Here is a 21923-nt window from a genome sequence, read left to right on the forward strand (position 1 = left end):
CTTTTAAGAATACACAGTCCTGAATATGACTTTAGTAAAAATGGCAGAGAGGTGGCAGTATCAACCCAGCACATTATTAAAAATACAGAATTATTTTACAAACTCTTACCTGATAACATCTTGAAAATCTTACTCAATGCATTCCAAGAAGTTAAAACTACAACAAACATCCCTTCATGTTGGAAATATTCTATCATCTCTCCCATCTTAAAACCAAATAAAGAGCCCAACCTTTGTACATCATACAGGCCAATTTCTTTGCTTAACATTGATTACAAGATATTCATGTCTATCTTAACAGACAGATCAAATAATATTCTTTCGATATTAATTCATGAAGATCAAACTGGGTTTATTAAAAACAGAAAGGTATAAGACAATGTAATTAGATTACTGTCCTTAATAGACTTAGCAAACAAGAAAAAATGAGCTTTCTATTTTAAGCCTTGATAGATAAAGCTTTCTACTCCCTAAGTTGGCCATATATGTTTAAAGCTCTGCAAAAATACAATTTCTCCCCAAACTTTATAGGATTTTCCAAAAAGTCCATAACCTATGTAAAGATTGGATCTTATCTATCTAGCCCATTCAAAATATTAAGAGGTACTAAACAGAGTTGCCCCCTCTCCCCATTGCTCCTTGCCTTGGCTTTTGAGCCTCTTGCATATAATGTTAGAAATAATGACAGTGTTAAAGGATATAAAATGTCAGACAAATTATCCCCCAAGATACAACTGTTTGCTGATGACCTACTAACTTCTAATCATATTGAAAATTCAACAGATCACTTATTACATAATGTAGACTTCTCAACAAACATTTCTGGTCTAAAATTCAATCACATCAAAACTCCGGCATGTCTAGTGAATAAAAATGTTACTATGAAACTTAGGTCAAAAAGAGACATACACTGGGAAGGCACACATATTAAATATTTTGGTATCAAATTTGGTTTCCAGTTATAAAAAATCACATCTAATTGCCAGCAACTTTAATTACTAGTCTAACAGACAGTTGGAACAGTCTTCTTAATGTTTGAAGACAGACTACCGTTAATCAAAATGATACTGTTATCTAAAATCTTATTCATTGGCCAAACTCTAATAATTCCTACACCTGTCAAAATTAAACAGAAAATTAATAACTTATTACTCCGCTTCCTTTGGTACCCCCCCTCCCCCCCCAAAAAAAACAAGAATTTCTCTTCTCTGGCACACCACAAGCTGGGATGAAGGAGGTATAGGGTTTCCAAATATTGATTTTTATTTAAACTCCACATTTATTAACATAGTGTTGTTTTTGAATAATTCTTCTAATGCATTATATTGGAAATCAATACATGAAACCTTACTTCTTAATAGCAATAGGACATTGCTTGAACCATATATTCAAATACATACAAACATCTTTATATGGATTTTAAAAATATGCATTCAAAGTGAAAGGTCAGAAATTGTTCTTACACCTCTGATAAACCAAATATTGCTGTTTAAAGAGCTTATGTTTTCTAATCAATTAATTAAGAATTTATTAATAGTTATGTTTCCTATTGCTTACGCAAATGAATGTTTGATATCTTTTGATACTCAGAAAATGTTAGAATTTAAGAAGGGTGACCTATTATTTTGGAATCAATTTCTCTCAGCTAATAAAATAAGTTCTGCAGATTATTTGATCAGCAGATATAGTCTGCAAATTTACAATTGTCTGGACATCCAAACTTATAAGGATTTTATACATACTAAGTTTGTACCCTCATTAGAGGCATACAAGAAGAGTAACTTAAAAATCTTGGATTTTATCTCAACAGTTATTAATAGCTCACCCAAGAACACTTCATGCATATCTGTTATTTATAAAATTCTCGGAAATAATTTTAGCAAAACAGACGTTTCTTTTTGGAATTATTCAAGTGAAGTTAATAGACAAGTATTCTCAGAAAAAGATAAAAACGTTGTTTACAGTCGGTGAAGGAATCCACATCTTCCCTGTTCTGGCCTGTATACACATGGAAATCTTTACACAGATGTTTTTTCACCCCACATAGATATAGCAATAATGTACAAGAAAGATTAAATGAAATGCAGGAGATGTGAACACCCTGATGCTGACTGAATACATATAGTTGTTAATTGCAAAATAATTTCCTCATTTTGGTTAGACTTTAAATATTTTTGTAAAGCTCTATAGAATGACAACTGTATAATTTCAGACTCCCTTATACTTTTCAATGTTCCTGTTACTGAAGTCATTCCTAAAAAACAAACATTTTTACTATGGACTATCCTCTCTATAGCAAGGAAATTGTTAAAAAATGGAAATCCCAGTCTACTCCTGTCTTTAAAGTTGAGTTTATTCTTTGTGAAATACATTTGTAAAAATGAGACTGCTACTGTAAAAGCAAGGACTAAAAATACAACTCCTCATTTAATTGTTTGGACAAAATTGTCAAATCTGTTAGAGAAATGGTAAGTGTTCCCCTATGTTTATTGATTTTTTAGTTGTTATGGACATTGTATATAGTTTGTTTTTTTTCTTGTTACTGTACTGTTATGTTATTGTGTTATAAAATGAATGAAAACATTTTGAAAAAAATACAGAATCCTGAAAAAGAGAAATTGATATGGGCAGACATTCCTAAAGAAACTAAAATCTGGCTTTGGCTGGAAGGGAAATAAAAAGCTGGGTGTTATCAGAAACATGTTACTGAATCTTGGCAGAGAACCACAGTTGTTAAATTAGTGAAAGAAGTTAGTGCAGAAGCTGAAAGGGAAGCACTGATAGTGAGCTATACAGAACCATGTCAGAAGATCCTGGCCAATAAAATAACGGATGTCTGTGTGGAGACAGAGAGGGAGAGACCTATAGTGATAAATTCACCAAGAGAAAAAAAGAACCTGAAAAGATGCCTTGGTTTTCCTGTGTAATGTCAAAACACAAGATCCATAGTGATAAACTCACCAGGAGTAAAAACAGAACTTGTACAGACTGTTAGGTTTCCCTCTGTAATGTCAAAACAAAGGGATTCTCAAAAACTTGACTGTCAGGATCAGGTAATTTGAGACAGAAGTCACTGAGGTAAAAAATAAAGGAATTGCCAAAACCTTAAGCAGAAGAAAGTAAATAGTATGAGTTTTCTTTTTTGGCAGACAGAGGGATAAGAGAAGAAACATATGTACATATATTTGTAGATGTGACGAAGAGATTGTACCCCCTATGTTACACAAATATACTAATGAAAGCGTTCCTGACATGGTAGATTTGTAGATAAGGAATAAAAAAAATTAAGAAAGCTCGGCAGGAGGACAGTGCATTACACAGAAGAGAAATTATACCCTCAGCAGAAGGTAAAAGAGATGAGGAGATTGCCACCATCTCATACTCATGTTTTCAGTTGAAGGATGGCCTGTTGTACAGAGTAAATAAAGGCAGAGAAGAAGGACCACACTAGCTGTTAGTTCTAAAACATTTCATAACCCTTGTGGTGAAACTGGCACATAGCTATATTCTGGGAAGAAACTTAAGAATGGACAAAACTAATGCTGGAATTATAGCTATATTTTATTGTCCTGGTTGAATGAAAGACATTAAGAATTTCTCTACAGCTTCCCCAGAATATCAAAGATGGCACCACATCCTGAGTTCAGAGGTCCTCTGTTACTGATGCCTATGCAGTTTTAAAGAAACCCATCAGGCAGATAGATAGTCGTGGATCTTGGATGCCCATTATTAAAATCTAGTAATGCTTAAGTCAATAGTCAAAGATCTATAGAATACCAGATTCCCAGAGAAAAAAACAATAACTGAAGAAGTGGAAAAGAAACCTGAAGTAGAAGTTATTTAGGAGAGCCAGAGTGAATGTAATAGTTTTGTGTCGGCCCCATTAAATTTGCAATGATTTCTGAAAACTGAATACCATATCCATATTTGACACTTGTCCAATGTCTAGAGCTGATGAGCTCATAGAGATGTGAGGCGAGGCACAGCAAGGTTTTTAACCACCCCAGATTTAACCAGGAGGTATTGGCAGATTCTATCCTCGCCCTTGAAGCCAAAGCGAAGACCGCATTCTTCACTCTTGAATGTCTCTCATTATACTTTTACCCTTTAGACTTCATGGAGCTCTTGCCACTTTTCAAAGGTTTATGGATAAAGTTCTGTAACCTCATGTCATGGACTGTGTTGCATGCTTTGATGTTGCTGTTATCTATTTAGAAAATCTGGAGTCACATTTATCAAACGTGGAAGCAATTTTGTGCCAAAAGTAAGCCTTGTATGATGGAAGCCTGATCCCTAGAGTATGTGAGTGACAGTGGTAATTAGTTCCCCAGTCAGATGGAAGAGAAGTTGTCAAAAACTGTCCTACACCCAGTACCAAACAACAAATAAAAGTATCCTTAGGACTAGTAGGGTAATATAAAATGTTTGTACCTAATATCGCTATGATAGCCTGTCCTTTAGCAAGCCTTACAAAAAGTAAGGCCTCTAACCAGATAAGTTGGACCATAGCAGCAGCTGAAACTTTTAACTAGCTGGAAGATGTCTGATATCAGAGTCACTCTTGGTTGCCCCGACTTGACCAGACACTGCTCTGTACATCAATGCATCTGAATTAGGGTTAGGAGTTGTGGTTTCATAGGTAGCAGGTGATGAGAAACATCTAGTCTGCTACCCAAGTAATAAGTTAAGGCTAAGCTAAGATACTGTTCCATTGAACATGAATGCTTTACCATTAAATTGGCACTAACTTCTCTACAGTATTATCTATTGGAATGTAGCTTCACTTTTTTAACTGATGTACACTCTTGCAGTGGTTGTACTAACAAGAAGTAAACACCAAACTGCATAAGGGGACCTTTGTCACTAAAGACATTTCATTTCACACTCAGACATAGGACTGACAACAGGTGGAAGAATGCCGATGAATTATCCCAGTCCTATGACCTATCCCATTCAGTAAAGAACTTTGGATTCTGTAGTGGGAGGGTTGTTACTGTGGAATAATGGCTGTCTGATATGTCAGAAAAATGCTATTTTGATGTGCTATATATCCTTTATATGTTAATAGTGTCCTGGAAATCACAGACGCACAAGTGAAACCAGCCCTTTCAAAAGCCAAAAACAGCATAAATGGGGCCAGATGGTGTCCCAGGATGCGTCTTGCACGAACTACAGAATGAATTAACCCCCCACCTAAACACACTGTTCAACCTCAGCCTCTCCACAGGCTACGTGCCCATAGAATGGTGCACAGCAATGGTTATTCCACTCCACAAAGGAGGGGCCACAACTGACCCTGGTAACTATCGCCCCATAAGCCTGACTAGCCTGGTCTGCAGGGCTATGGAGCGCATCATCATGGAACTCATTAACAGAGACATTGGGAATCTCCAAACACTTGACCTGACCCAGTTCGGCTTTGTTAAGGGCAGATCATGCCTACTAAACCTGGTTGACTTCTTTGAGACAGTCACCAAGGCCATAGACGAGGGAAAGGTGGTTCACACAGCCTACCTTGACCTCGCCAAGGCGTTCTACACCATTCCTCACTCAGGTATCATAGAAAAACTCACCAGCCTGGACATAAACCCCTATGTCACAAGATGGGTTGCTAACTGGCTTGCAGACAGAACTCATGCGGTAAGAATAGCAGGCTCCAGGTCTGACTCTAAACCAGTCACAAGTGGTGTCCCGCAAGGCTCGGTCCTGGGACCCCTACTGTTTGGCATATACTTCTCAGAAGTACAGGCAAACACAGGAGGACTATGGCTAACCAAGTTCGCCAATGACTGCAAACTGGGAGCCATAATTGACTCTTCGGCTGACACGGGCATCCTCCAAAAAGGCCTTACTGAGACAAACACCTGGTGTCAAAGTCATGGCCTCAAGCTAAATGCCAAAAAATGCACAGTCAACCCATTTGGGAAAAACAAAACACCCACGAATTACCACATAGGTGGCAGCCCCCTTAATGCAGAAGAGGTAATAAGAGATCTGGGGTCCCAGGTAGATAGTAATCTCTCCTTTGACAATCATATTGCCAAAGTAGTTAGGAAATCCTTCTATGTGGCCCATCTAATTACTAAAGGGTTTGCATCTAGAAATAAAGATGTTATAGTGCCCCTCTACTTGTCACTCATCAGACCCATCATAGAGTACAATGCCCCATTTGGGATGTACTTCACAAGACACTTCCAACAGCTGAAAAGACCACAAAAGTACCTCACCAAGAGGATTACTGGCCTCAAACATATATCCTATGCAGACCGACTGAAAAAACTCCATCTGTACTCAGTGGCATATCGCTTACTTAGAGGTGATCTCTGCCTGACTTACAAAGCCATGTCCAACTCAGAATTGATGGACATGTTCCACCTAAAGAAATCCAAGTCACTGCGAGCCACGCTCTCTAGTGAGCTAAACCTCGCCACAACAATAAATAGAACATGCTGGAGGGATAGATTCCTGTCACAGAGACTCCCCATACTTTGGAACAAAATTCCTATCTACATTAGGCAGAGCTCCTCACTAACACTCTTCAAGAGAAACCTTGAAAAGTGGATGGGTAACAGACAATACACCCTGGGATCACTTCATTGACTCTGCTTGACAGAGGCTCAGTTAATTAATCAATGGGGCGGCGAAAGCCGACACACTCTGGCTAGGCTTATAAATGCCCTCAGGCAGATTGCCTAGTACCTACCTATGAACCTATAAAATAAAAAAAACTGACTATGGTATTTGTAAATGACATATGATAATGAATACCTTTAGTAGCACAACCTAATCCAAATTACCTGGAGAAATGCTGTTAAGAGAAGGGACTGTAAGCCCACAATGTTAAAGATGAGTACCTTGCACAGAGAAGGATTTTGTGGCCAAGAATGGAGACTTTTGGTGGATGCTGTCCAGAAGAAACTAGTCGGAGTGCTGATGGAAGTTCAGTTTATCTACTGAATGAGGATGAAGAGCCTAATTGTGGGTTTGCTGAAGGAATACCAGGAGCCTCACTGTATATGTGTTCTGGCATTTCAAGACAACTTGATTAGACCTACACTACCAACCCATGAACTGTAAGGATTGTTTTGTTTTACTGAGATATTTTAAAAATGGAATAACAAATACTGATCTGAACTGCAAGTAGCCAAATGTATTCTACTTGTTACTTTTTAATTTGAAAATGAACTTTGTCTTGGCATTTTAGCAGTAAATAAACTGCAATTAACTTGAAAAGACTATCTCCAGTGTTATTATAATTGCTGTAACACACACTTGTGAAATATATGATCTGAAGTATTTAACTTCATTTGTGCATCAACCTATGGGTCTTCGGATCCATATCGGATCCGAGCCGGCAGTTTCCAACAGCTGAGATCCGAGCTCCAAGCTCCTCCCCCCTACCCATAATCCCCTGCCATCCCTACCTGACCTCAGATCTAGTTTGCCGCGGTTGAAGCCAGCAGCTTGATCTTTGAGTTCCAGGCATTGGGATTTTCTAATTAAGACTTTGTGAGGAAATTTTGTCTTTTTTCTTTACTTTCCTGTCAAAAAGTGTTGTGTGTGTGTTTAGCTTCCCCTTGTAGTTTTCTTCGCTACAAATTTTAATTTTAGCTTACCCCCCCCCTCGTGAGAGTGTTAGGGCGTGTGTCTGTGTGTGCTTGGGGCCTAGTGTGTGTGTGTCTTTCTTAGTATGTCTGAGGCCCCAAAGACATTCTTTTCTAAATGTACCGAGTGTGGCCATAAGCTATCCCCAGCGGGTGGCCACACTCGGTGTGTTTTGTGCCTTGGGGTTGAACACCTCTCCTCTGGTTGCACTATTTGTGCGGTGTTCAACCCCAGGGCACTTAAAGACCGGAGGTCGAAGTTGACTCTGGCAGGACTTCTGCCCCCGGACTCGGCTCTGACCTCCGGTCCCACTGTGGTGCCTGCCGCAGCTGCGGCAGTACCCACGACTGCTTCCCTTCCCCTGGCTGGGACTCAACCTCCCACCTCGGGCCAGGAGGATAGGGAAGCCAGAAAACAGAAGCGCAGGGAGAAGAACCACAAGCGGCGGGCCGAGGACTCTACATCGGCCCCGCCAGCTAAGCGGGCTTCTCCCTCCAAGACCTCCGAGCCTTCTCCTTCCTGGCTCCGGTCACCTTGCTTCTCACCGGGACCGGAGGAGGAGGAGGCCCGGTCTCCCTCGAGGTCATCGAAGCGGCACTCCCGTCCCGCCTTGGTGGCCTCATCCAGGTCCACCAAAAGCTTAACGGACGCAGATTTGGACCAGATGATGAGAAGATTCCTCCCGGCCCAACTGCAGATGGGAGTGCTCCTGCCTCCCCCCCCTTCGGGGGGGAGCTCGACCCCCTTTTTCACCCCGATAGCTCCTTCTCCAACCTGCTTCCCTGGTTTGGAGTCCTCGAAGCCGAGTGGCGTTGGAGCCGAGGGTGTGTCGGCGCCGATAGTATCATGTACTTCGGCGCCGACAGCGCCCTCGAGTCTGTCGGGTCCCTTTTCGGCAGATCCGAGCCGAGAACTGAGCTTCGGATCCGAGGGTGTCAGTGTGCCTTCGGCTCCATCCAGGTCGGAGCATACTGGCCTGTCGGATCTGATAGCGTCGGCGCCGACCCCGATCCGCTCGTCAGATCCGAGGGAGGGTTTGCTCTCGGATCCCAGAGAGAGCAGCTTTTCTTCCGCTTTCGACATGGTGGAGAGGGCTCTGTCGAGGGATTCCAGGCCCCCGGCCACAGCTACAGCTCCACCCCGCACTCCCTCTCAGTTGGCTCTGACTTCTATCACCCGGCCCCAGGGACAGCCTGCTCTAATGTCCCAGGTAATTCCCTTGTTGGGACATGATGAGCCTGGTGAGGCCTCCTCGGACAGCCCCCCCGAGGAGGTCCCTCACAAGCGCAAGTGCAAAAGGAGGCACTTGGACACCCCTGAGTCCTTGACCGAGGACACAGATTTGGAGGAAGGGGGAAGGCTCCCCAAGATCACCCTCCGAAGACGTCTCCTTTGGAGACATCGTGGAGATGCTCAGAATAAGGGGAGGGTGGTCCGCCCCAAAGCCTACCTCGGATGAGTCTGTGTTCCTGGAGGCGTTTGAAGCAGGCCCATCTACCTCTTGGGTGTCCCCTCTAGCCAACCCCCTGGTAGACCTGATCACTACCAGGGCGTGGAAGGAGCCGGACACTGTGGAGCCCGTCCCGAAGAGACCTGATAGGATACTTAGTCCCCCCTCTGACAGAGTGCACTGGAGTAAGGGATCCCCGGTAGATGCCATGTTGGTGGTGGCAGCCACCAAGAGGGAACTGGCCCAAGAAAGTCCCTCGGTCCATCCTCCTAGCAAGGAGTCTCAGGCAATGGACCGCCTTGGGAAGCGAGTCTTCAGTTCAGCTACCTTCTCGGTAAGGTCACTGAACTACATGGCACATGTCATACGGCTCCAGCGAGACCTTATTAAAGAGTACACTGGGTCACCCCCGGAGTCCATGTCGGCGGAGGACAAGCAGGTGTACTCTGCCCGAATGGCCACTCTTAGGTCTATTTCTAATACCTCTATGCGGCTACTATCCCATGCTATGGAAGGAGCTGCTAGAGCTAGCGGAGCAGGCGTCGTCATGAGGTGACAGGAGTGGCTCCACCACTGTGATTTTGCGGAACCCTTTAAGGCATCGTTCGCTAATGCCCCATTCGATGGGTCTGCCCTCTTTGGCAAAACCGTACGCAAAACGTTAGTCCAGAGCAAGAAGGACGGGAAGACGTCTGCCATCAGAGTCCGCTTCTCTGCTCCCCAGAGGTCTTTCTCTAAGAACCAAAAGGGACAGCAGAAGATGTGGTTCCGGAAGTCGCAACAGTCCCGTGACGCTCTGGACACCCAGTCCTTCCGAGGCAGAGGAGGACAGGGTGGACGCCGCCCTAGGGGCAAAGGGGGTCCGAGGAGTTTTGGGTCCGAGAATCGTTCTCTGATTGGCCCACGTAGCAACATTGAGGGGTTACCCAACTGCTCCACTCTCGAGGCAGTCGGGGGGCGTTTTTCGAGGCACCTGGCAGCTTGGGAGTCCATCACGTCAGATCGCTGGGTGCTTCGTATCATATCCAGAGATTACCAAATCCCGTTTTTTCATCCCCCCTCACAATCCCAGATCCCTCCCCGATGTCCCGCCCGATCAGAGGGAGGCCGCGGCTGTGGAAATCCAGCAGCTGCTAGAAAAAAGAGCCATTCAGCACGTCCCCCCAGACCAGTTCGGATCGGGCTTTTACTCCAGGTTCTTCTTGGTGCCAAAAAAGATGGGGGACTTAAGGCCAATCCTTGATCTATCCCTCTTGAACCTGTCAGTAACCAAAGAAAAGTTCCGGATGATCACACTTCAATCCATTCTCCCCCTCTTGCAGGAGAACAACTGGATGTGCTCTATAGACCTCAAGGATGCGTACTACCACATCTTGATGGACAGACGCTCCAGGAGGTTCCTTCGCTTCTGGCTAGGAGCCAGTCATTACCAATTCAGGGTCCTCCCCTTTGGTCTCACCACAGCCCCCAGGGTGTTTACCAAGGTTTTGTCAGTGATAGCGGTCCACCTGAGACTCCAGGGAATTCAGGTCTTCCCCTACCTGGATGACTGGCTCCTGACCGTCCCCACAAGGCACCTACTCTGCGCGGCCAGGGACTCTTTCCTCCGTCTAGCTCCCCGGCTGGGGATCACAGTCAGTATAGAGAAATCTTCCCTCCTGCTGACCCAAATCATAGACTTCATCGGGGCCAGATTGGATACATGCCAGCTCTTAGCCTTCTTGACTTCGGACCGGCTTCGAACCCTGAGACTCCATGTGCGGGCCATTCTTCAATCCCCATCTCCTTCAGCAGCTTTGGTCCTGAGGGCCCTAGGGTCGATGGCAGCTGCCATCAACCTGCTGCCCATGGCGCGTTTGAACATGAGGGTCCTGCAGTGGACCCTCCAAGTCCAATGGTCCTTCCTGCATTACCCTCTAAACCATCCCATTCGCCTCAGCAGGGTTTGCAGGAAGGCCCTCCTGTGGTGGCTCCAGTCCCCAGACCTCCTCAAAGGTCGGCCCTTTGCTATGTCCCATCCCCTAACCACGGTGACCACGGACGCCTCTCGCCTTGGGTGGGGGGCATTGTCTAGGCAGGACAGTCCAAGGCACATGGGACCACATGGAAACCTCACTGCATATCAGTGTCCTAGAGATGAGGGCGGTGCTGTTGGCGTTGCAAGCACTCCAGAGCCTTCTTCCCATGGGGACTATTGCAGTCCAGACCGACAACATGTCGGTAGTCTGGTATATCAACAAACAAGGGGGAATCAGGTCCTATCCACTTTGCCAAGAGGCCATGAGAGTGTGGGAATGGGCGATCTCCACCAACCACTTTCTCATAGCGACGCACATTCCGGGACGGTCCAACATCCTAGCGGACAGACTGAGTCACACGATTCTCTTGCCGTAAGAGTGGTCTCTGAATCCTGAAGTAGCGAAACAAATGTTCTCCAAATGGGGTCAACCTTGTTGCAGTCTTTTCACTTCTCCCTCAAACACGAAGTGCAACGACTACTTCGCTCTAATTCCCCCACCCGGGGATTCCCCCCGAGACGCTCTGGCACATGCTTGGCCGCCCGGTCTACTTTATGCTTATCCTCCTCTTCCTCTAATGCTGAAGTTCATACAGAAAGCCAGTCGGCTGGGGAGCAGAATAATCCTCATTGCCCCATTCTGGCCTCGTCAGGCTTGGTTCCTTATTTATGGTCTCATCTAGTGAATCCTCCCTGGATTCTGGATCCCATCCCAGATCTGATCTCGCACCTGTTAGACCTTCCGATCCTGAATCTGGACAATCTGAAGCTCACAGCTTGGTTGCTCCAGTTCCTCTCCTAGCTAGGACTCCCGGTATCTCTTCTCCAGTCAAAGCTATCTTAGTGGCGGCCCACAAGCCGTCTACTAGAAGACTTTATGATAGCAAATGGAAACATTTTTTCTGTTTGGGCGGAGCAACAAAACTTAGACCCCTTTACGGCTCCGTTGCCCGCGGTGTTAGACTTTTTGTCAGGATTTTTTGACCAAGGAGCCAGCTCTTCCACGGTCAGAGTTCAGCTGGCAGCAATTTCACATTATCACTTGGGGAGTGACCTAGGCCCTTTGATCTCAACCAGATTGTGTAAGGCCTTTTTGAAGGGTAGCTTCCTACTAAGACCCCCGGTGAAGGACGTAGTCCCTCCTTGGGATTTAGTGCTCATGCTCCAGGCTTTGACAGCTCCTCCCTTTGAGCCTGCAGCTTCAGTGGATCTTAAACTATTATCCTGGAAAACAGCCTTTCTTGTCGTTATCACTTCGGCCAGAAGGGTTTCTGAACTACAAGCCCTTTCCGCCAAGCCACCGTATTTGACTTTTCACAAAGACAGATTATCCCTCAGGACCAATCCCTCCTTTCTTCCTAAGATTGCTTCTGAATCAAATATCAATCAAGCTATTAACTTACCTGTCTTCTTTCCCAATTACCAAAACAAAGGCGAATATAAATTGCACTCGGATGTTCATAGACAACTATGTTTCTACTTACACAGAACAGCTGGTCATAGGCAATCAGACGAGCTGTTTATTTCCTTTGCTAAAACTAATTTTGGAAAATTAGTTTCTAAAGTCACACTGTCCAGATGGATTTCACAGTGTATTCTACTAGCATATGAAAGTTCTGGCCGGCCCGCACCCCAAGGAGTCCACGCCCATTCTACTAGGTCAATTTCCACCTCTGCTGCCTTTCGTTCTAGAGTTTCATTGGATGAAATTTGTTCAGCAGCCACTTGGGCTTCATCTCATACCTTTATAAATCATTATAAGTTGTACTTGGCTCCAGAAGGAGAGCATCCTTTGGCTCTGCAGTGCTCCGGAACATCCTTCCATGAGGACCTCCCAAGATTTAGGTAGCTGGGGACTCTGTCCCATAGGCTGATGTACAAATGAAGTTAACTACTTCAGATTAAGAAGGTATGTACTCACCATAACGTTCCATCTGAGTAGGTAAACTTCATTTGGCAGCAACCGTCCCCCCCTCCTTCCCCCTGACCGTCGGATGTTTATATTACTCTTATTGTCCTCTGATTATATCGAGGTCAGACCATAGACTGGCTATTTGGTGCAGGTCTTGCATTAGGCAAACTCGATCTGAGGTCAGGTAGGGATGGCAGGGGATTATGGGTAGGGGAGGAGCTTGGAGCTCAGATCTCAGCTGTTGGAAACTGCCGGCTCGGATCCGATATGGATCCAAAGACCCATAGGTTGCTGCCAAATGAAGTTTACCTACTCAGATGGAACGTTATGGTGAGTACATAACTTCTTATTCACAACTGTATACATACAGAAAGTAGTGTTAGGTGTCCACCTCTTAAGTTTTGAGAAACATTTCATAAACAAGAGCTTTCACTGCCTGTGATAAATGTTTTCCTGTTTCATTCTTCACTGAACTACGATTGATTTTCTTATGAGAATATTGTAAATATTCTTCTTTGATTTGTATATGTATTTCTATTTTGCATTTGTTTTTCTTTTATTTTGTATCTTTACTTGTATTTTGTATTGTGGAGCTTTTCTCCTCGGGTCTCCACTGAAAACGGGCTCTCAGGGCCCAGTGGACTTCCCCGATCATCAAACTGGAAATAAATAAATAAATAAATAACCTTTTTCAAGCATTTATTCATTGTGTTTTGTTGATTCTTGGAGTGCAACAAAGTAAGTAGAATGTAGATTACCTAGAAACCACAAAGCCAAATGAACCAAGTTAAAAGTAAAGGACAAAAACTAAATAACACTCTTTAATAACACTCAGACGCCTCAGCTACAGTAGCCTTCAAGGAGTAAAACCAACAGTACACATTCACATTTTATAGTCAAATACACTTAAAATTAATCAATTATGCAATTATACAATTAAACAGTCAATCAAATTAAAACCTTCCAATTACATTCAACATTCGGACATACAGGGGGATAATGTATTAAATTTTAAAATAAAGATTCCTTATAAAGCAAGTGTGTGGAGTAGGATGTACCAAGGAAATTAGTCAACCTTCATGATTTTCATTGACTAAGTAAGGGACAACAGCATGATAGAGTTGATGTAGGCATCCTTTAATCTTTTGTTTAGGTGATGTTTTTTTCATGGTGACTTGATTGTACTGTCAAGGAAGTGACTCACTGGCATTAATGTTTGATTATGTTTCTTGCAGTGCACTTAAATTTTTGTTCTGAAGCAGTATCATTCCACATTGAATGCATTTTAATCTTAATTTTTAAATTGATTTTAATTAGTGCTGAGCAAGTTAACAGTCTGCGAGAAGTCCAGGCTCTAAGAAGATTGAGCCCACATCCAAATATTCTCCGGTTACATGAAGTTATCTTGTAAGTAATGTTTTGTTGCATGTGTAATACTTTTTGTGCTAAATAACTTTTTTTCAGTTTTTTTGCCATTGTTATGCTTCAATGTGCATTATAAGAAAAGTCAGAAACAAAATGGGTCAAGTGAGTTTTACATTTTTTATTGCAGCAGTTGATTTCTACTTTTATTGAAGTAAGGATGCATATCTGTAAAAAATATTTTGATTAATATATGTGTGCATTTATTTAGTTAGTTATTATTATTTTTTTTTCTCCAGTGACAAAACCACATGCTCTCTTGCACTAATATGTGAACTCATGGACAAAAACATTTATGAATTGATACGCGGTAAGGACATTTTACTTTGACTGGCACATCATTTAAGAAATAATAATGGTTACGGTTAACATTCATAGATAATGTTTGTTGAAATGTTATAGTTATGGTTAACATTCATAGATTTCTGTTGATCCTACTTTCTACTGTAACTTGAATTGTTAATTCCTTCCCATGACTGACTTAGGTGAGAGATGGTTCACAGTAACACTGTACAATATTCCTTAAAAAAAGGGGATTCTAAAGACAGTCCCCGGGATTCATGAAGCTTGCGCCATGTGCTGGAGTAGCGTTGGCGATCTAGCGCCAAATATGGCCGTTGAGCGATTCCGGTAAGAGCTGTTTCCACGTGCACTACCAGCGTATGCCAGAGCTGCGCAGCTCCTGGCGCTTGTATGCTAATTATCCCATGCACAGCAGTGTAGCATGCAAATAAAGGTATATAGCGATTCATGAAGTTGTGCAGGTGTAGCGTAAGCATGTAGAAATGTAAACCAAAAAAAGGTTTACATTTTGTCAAACATAATGAAAACGGACCAAACTTGCGTATTATAATGTTAATATATGCCAATGGCTAAATATATAGCCAGTGGCATAAAACAACATGCACAACATATAAAAAAATAACATTTAATGTCATGGCCACACCAATGCAAAGTAAAACCGCAGTGCATCGGTGCGCAAATGGGATCACAAGGAAAATATATTTAGATGTCATAAAACTGTAATGTAACGCAATTCATGATATCCCCATAATAGTCAATGGCATGCATGCTGCACCACAAACATGGTGCAAGGGTTGCTAAGGGTCTGTGACAGTGTTCCATGCGGTAACTAGGAATTAGCAGTCAATGCCATGCAAATGAGTCAAGTAATACTGAATTGCAAATGCCCCGCCGGCGTAAGGATGTACTACATGGCGTAGCATTACAACACAGAGGAGTGGCCTGGAGGTAAACATGACATCAAGAGAGGGGCGCACCACCGTAGCTGTAAGCACATTGGATCATTGCTAATCCGTGTTGCTAAGCAAAGCCACTGGATAGGGGTGTGAAAGTAGCCATAGCTTTGCTTAGCTGAGAGCACACAAGGTAACCGAAAGCTCATGTGAACATGGATGAAAACTCGCACAAAACCTGGTAAACGGTTGTGAGCGGCGTGCACCACAGCTGAAACAGGAAGGATACAGGAAGACAATAAGGAAATGCTGCAGCATGGTAATTGGAGTACAAATGAGTAATTAACACCTAGAAACTCACAGTGGGCCATAGACAACAGCTAACAAGGCTGCTAGCAGCTACCTGCAGAACAGGAAAGGGGAGTTTCCGTACAGCAAAGAAAAGAGAACTGTCATAGCAGAACAAAGCAAACTTGCAGTAGATCAGCTACATAACACATTTCCCAGCACAATCCTGGGTTGTGGAAGCACAAAACAAGAAAGGCGGCAGCTGGATGCATGCCTGACAATGGGAGGTGAATCGGGTTGAAAATAGAAGTAAAGGGCAATAGATGAATCACGGCAGACAAGCGTAAGTCAACACCAAAGGCCCCACAATAACAGTACTTGCTGTAAAACCAGTAATTAAGATACCCTGCAGCTGGAATAGCACAAACACACCCAATTACACCAGCATCATCCATTGCACAATAGTATAAGGTGTGAAAGCCCCACATACACACTTGTGTATTCCCAGACACTCTGCACCATTGGTGTAATCAGACGGGGAACTTTTAATATGTATATGTTAGGGGCTGCCATAGCGTTGATTCACCAGCATGTGTTGGAGACTGACTTTGGTGTGGAGGATGATACTGACAACCATCTCAGACACCGGAGGAGGAGGAGACGAGTGTTCAGACCCAGGGTAACCTACTAGGGGCTACATGATCTGTGCTGTGGGGGGCGCAGACACCTACATGGGGGGTGTAGGGGGGGCTTGGCCAACTGCTCATACGTAGTGTAGGATGGTTTGTTTGGATGTGTTGGGTAGCAGTGTGTCTTTGTGTGCATGTGTGTGTTCCAAGTTCGTGTTACCTTTGCAAGTTACTGTCAGTGTCGGTAATGTGGGGTATGGGAGTCTGGTCCCGGTACTGTGTGCATCGGAACACTGTGGTTCCGGGATTCCGTAGGTCTCCCATATACAGAGGTTGAAGTGTTCATATATGTGTATAACATAGACCATAGCAATCACACATTCCGCCACTACCAACCTTTATGAACAAAGGATATGGAGAGTATATGCCTATACACTATTGCAAATATGTGCTATGGACATGAGCCAATGATAGTGTTACCACCTGTCCCACTTTGCGAGGGACACTCCCTCTTTGGGCGGTTGTGTCCTGACCAAATATATTAAACATGGCAAATGTCCTGGGATTGTAGGACATAATTATGTCCCATATGTACTGTAATAGTTGCATACAATATTTATTTCTGTATCTAAAACACCTACATGTTACAGGAAACAGGATAAGCAACTAAACTGCTACAAGAATAAGCTTATAATTAGGCAAGAAAGGAAAGTTCTATCCCTTGTACTGACCATGGGTTTGTGTCAGCCTATAAAATCAGATGTGTGTCCCAAAAAGGTCCTACTATGACCATATGAAAAGGTGGCAACCCTAGCCAAAGAGGGTCAGTCACCAATACAACTACGATAACTACAAATACCTATGACAGATATACACAGCTATCATATAACAACACATTATTACATTCAGATGTATTACCAAAGGGATTCAAGGACTAACATCACCTGCATGCTATACAGGAACCACATAACAGTGCCTTAATGAATCAGCCTGCAATTACCATTGTATTAGTCCACAAAAGGATAGGTGTTCAAATAGGGAAGGAACCCTCACGCACATAGCAATTATGTATAAAAGCAAATCCTACACACCTGCATCTGCTAAGCACACCCATCAACATCACCCCCACACCCAAACATATTACAATACAAACTGTAATAACATCACAAATTATTCACACACTGTATGACATCTGCAGAAGCCTTAACATACCTTGTCAGAGACACACTAACATGGCCCTGTGTGAAATAGCTGCTGTTATACAATGGAACAACTGCTGATGTAATAGGGTTTGTTTGCACTAATCCCATTACAGAGGGTTGTGCATACACCGGGATGTGTTAGCAATTAGTGAGTAACAGCACAGTATGCTACATTTTTACACCAAATCAAGGATGTCTGGTGAGCACACTGTACACCACATAACAGTTCATGCATAGCCATACGGCCTTGAGCTGGCCAAACATCTTTGCCAGACTTAAACATCTGCAGAAGTATCAGGTACAAACACACCCTGCATAAGTAGCACTGTTCCGAAATATAACAGCTGTACTCACATGTAGAATTAAATCGTCTAGCCGTTACACACAGTCCACGGAAGTCATGAAGCTAATATATCTGTGTGTGTCTCCATATAGCTGTTGAAATATATTGCAATAACACATCTAGGCCATCTCCCTCGAAAGTTAAGGCAAACGGGCAACGCCCAAAAGGAGTACTCACTTATACACCACTGTTGCCATGGTATTGGCTAATGGAGTAGCTGCACAGCTGATGTGCATCCAATTAACTACTTTGGAACAGCAATTGGTGGACAGGATACCACATGTTACCGATATGTAACTAGAAAAGGATGTGTTATCACACATTCAAACCATCCATATATACCAGTGGAACGTTACAAAGAACATTGAAACACAAACCGAAAAGGATTGAATTAACAGTTAACGACACCTCAGGTTACTAATAAGGTATGTAGAACAGTCAGTATGCCTGTGCATGTAGTACTGTTCTGTAGTATTTAAAGTGCACGTAATCCATATAGTGGAAACAGTTATCTTGTAGTGATGTATTGTTGAGCATAGTAACGCTTGTAGTATTTGTGTGTACTGCTGTAGGTCACAAGGCAAACACCACATACACCACAAGGGATGCTGTATAAAGGCTTTGAACAGAAATACTCCTCACCAGCTGATTTCAGTGGCAGGGCTAGTCCAACAAGTATGTGCTGTAACAGGGGATAGTATATGTTGATATATTGTAACTGTAGCCATATGTATGGGTGTATTACAGAGAATAACTTGTGGAAGGTTGGGCCACTGTTCTAGTATGATTTGCATTGTGGGATATTTTGCCAATAACTGTGTAATGTACAGTATTGTAGGCAGATATGTATTAAAAGCTACATAGCATTACTGTAATGTTATGCAAATATTAGTTATGTCAATTGGCATTTACAATACACAGTAACAGGATACATATGTCTTTTAGTGAGCTGACAGTTTATCAGCATGATAGCAAAGTAAAATGGAAGAGCTATTTAACTATCCATGCACATAAGACATGTAATATGTGCAAAGGTAGGTACTAGGTTGTCTTACCAAGGGTATCTGTAAGACTAGCTAGCATGTGTTGGCTTTTGCCACCCCCATAGGTTGGTTTCCCATGCCTCTGAATGGCAGAGCCAATAGTTCCATGTGCCTCTGTCCAGCAGAGCCACTGCAGTGATCCCTGAGGTACATGTCTGTCTCCCATCCACACGTCAAGGTTTCCCTTGAAGAGTGCTCATGAGGGGCCCTGCCTGATGTACATTGGAATCATGTTCCAAAACATAGGGAGTGTCCAGGTCAGGAATCTGTCCGTCCAGCATGTCCTACTCATCATTGTGGTTAGGTGTATATCCCTAGAGCATGTGGCTCTCAGGGGCCTCTGTTTAGGTGGAGCATATCCAGCAATACAGGGTTGGACATGGGCCTTGTATGTCAAGCAGAGATCACCTGTGAGTATGTGATATGCAACTGAGTACAGCTGGAGTTTTGTAGGTTGGGCTGCATAGGTCATCTGTTTGAGGTCAGTAATCCTCTCGGTGTGGTACTGGTGTGGTCTTCCAAGCTGTTGCAGTTGTCTTGTAAGGTATATCCCAAATGGGGTTTTGTATCCTGTAATGGGTCTAATATGACATGTGTAGAGTCACAATGGCCCCTCTGATCTGGATGCGAACCCATTAGAGATTAGGGGGGCCATGTAGAAGGATATTCTAACCACCTTGTCATTATTGGTATCGAAGGAGAGATTGCTATCTACTGGGGTTCCCGGATCCCGTATTACCTTTTCTGTATGTAGGGGACTAGCACCTATGTGGTAGTCCATGGGTAATTAGTTATATCCAAAGGGAATGACTATACACTTTTAGGCATTCAGCTTGACGCCATGATATTAACACCAGGTATCCGTCTCAGTGCGACCCTTCCAGAGGGTGTCTGTAACAGCTGGGGAAACAGTTATGTCCCCTAGTTTGCAGTCGTCTGCAAACCTTTTCAGCCAAAGCCCTCCTGTGCTTGTCTGTACGTCAGAGACGTGTATACCAAACATGAGGGGTCCTAGAACTGAGCCCTGGGGGACGGCAGTTGTAACTGGTATACAGTCAGACCTAGGGTATGCAACTCCCACTGTGTGGATTCTGTCCATGAGCCACTTTGCAAACCATCACATGACGTAGGGGTTAATGTTCAGGCGGATGGGTATCTTGATAATACCAGAAGGAGGAATGGTGTTGAAAGCCTATGAGAGATCTAGGTAGGCTGTGTGGACCTCCTTACCCTCATCTAATGCCTTGGTAACTGTCTCTAAGACGTCCACCAGGTTTAGGAGGCATGGTCCGGCCTTAACAGTGCCAAACAGGGAGGGGTCAAAGGTTGGGAGGTACCCAATGTCTCTGTGACAGTGATCTATGATGTGCACCATAGCCTTGCAGGCTAGTCAGGCCTATAGGGAAATAGGTCCCATGGTCCGTTGTGGCGCCACCTTTGTGGAGTGGGATAACTGTTGCTGTGCGCCATTCAGGGGGCACTATGCCCGATGTGAGGCTATTATTGAACATGGTGCATAGGTGGGGAGACAGTACGATCTGAAGTTCGTGTAAAACGCAGCCTGGGATGTTTTCCAGTCCCATGGATGCTGTGATATTGCCTTTAGAGTGTGCAGCTTTGAGAGGGATCTGCCAGGATGTTGCCAGTATCAATTGTTTCTGTAATGTTCATGCCTTTGTGCTGTAACTCAGAGCAGATCTGGTTGTTGACATCGAGATATGTGACATAGCTATAGAATGCTTTGTGGTTATTGTTGGTATTAGTTGCATTATAGTTTTTGTAGCTAGCTTTGGAGGATCTTATAAGGGATCTCACCTTCTTACTGAGGCTGGCCAGGGATCACCTCCATGCATGGGTATTGTACTCTCGTTTGTAACAGTGTCTTCCTCCTGTAGTACAATATGTTTATGGCAGGGGACCACCAGATTGGTTTAGTTAATTAGGAGTATAGCGTCCTGGTTCTGTTTGGGATAGCACAAGCCATGCACTCCTGTAAGTGCTTATAGAGTGCATTTGTGTAGGATTCAGCAGTTGTAACAGTACTGTTCATCTGCATAGGTGTCATGACGTCCACCACGTCTGTCTTAAGAATCATGTAGTTGGCCTTGTAGACATATTATACTGTGGTTCCCTTAATGGGGGGTAGGTGCGGGATGTGGATATCAGTGGTGTTCAGCACATGGTCTGATCGGGCCAACGAGGAGTTGGCTTCATGTGTGGAGCACCAGTAACTCATGTTGGTAATGACTAGGTCTGAGATATTGTTGCCCTTGGTGGGTGTGTGGATATGTTGAGTCAGGGCATTGGTGTTTATGAATTCCAGAAACTGTTGAGCTAATGTGTTGGTACATGAGTAGTTTTCCCAGTTAATGGTGGGGTAGATTCAGTGAGACGTATGTGATGAGTGTGGTGTTGTGCAACTGTGTACCTTCTCCACATGGCAGTCAGGGTCAGGCTTGGTTGGAGAGACCTTTACCTCCAGTTTGGCTAGATGAGTGCATCTCTCACAGGTTATAGTGTTGGGTGGTAGGCGGAGAAGCTTGTCTGTGTACATGAGGCAATGTGTACATTGCCTCAAGATGTCCAGATCCATCAGATAGACAGGTGAGAACACAGGCAGTTGACTCTTGGATATGCCTGAATATAGAACTACATTCACCTAGATAAGTGAGGAAAGTGAGTACAAGAGCTTCATTACTCTACGCAAGTGAGAAAAGTATGTACAAAACCTGTTCACCCTTACCTGTAGGTAATGAGGAAGATTGAGTGCTATAGTAATTATTAGCTTACATAGTGTTTACAAGTCCTGAACAAGT

General features: G+C 43.6%; 1 protein-coding gene across 2 annotated transcripts in view; it reads left to right on the top strand.

The window, feature by feature from the left end:
• The window catches only part of MOK (MOK protein kinase), a 969382-nt gene that overhangs the window by 298390 nt on the left and 649069 nt on the right, over window positions 1–21923 (top strand). For both annotated transcript variants that reach the window (XM_044074537.1, XM_044074539.1), the window contains 2 exons: window positions 14302–14391; window positions 14646–14716. In XM_044074537.1, coding sequence (XP_043930472.1) covers window positions 14302–14391; window positions 14646–14716 — 161 coding nt within the window. The remainder of the gene's footprint in view (window positions 1–14301; window positions 14392–14645; window positions 14717–21923) is intronic.

Source organism: Protopterus annectens, chromosome 6.part0 (genome assembly GCF_019279795.1).
Source record: "Protopterus annectens isolate FY-2018-M chromosome 6.part0, PAN1.0, whole genome shotgun sequence".
In the NCBI taxonomy this organism is placed as follows: domain Eukaryota; kingdom Metazoa; phylum Chordata; order Ceratodontiformes; family Protopteridae; genus Protopterus; species Protopterus annectens.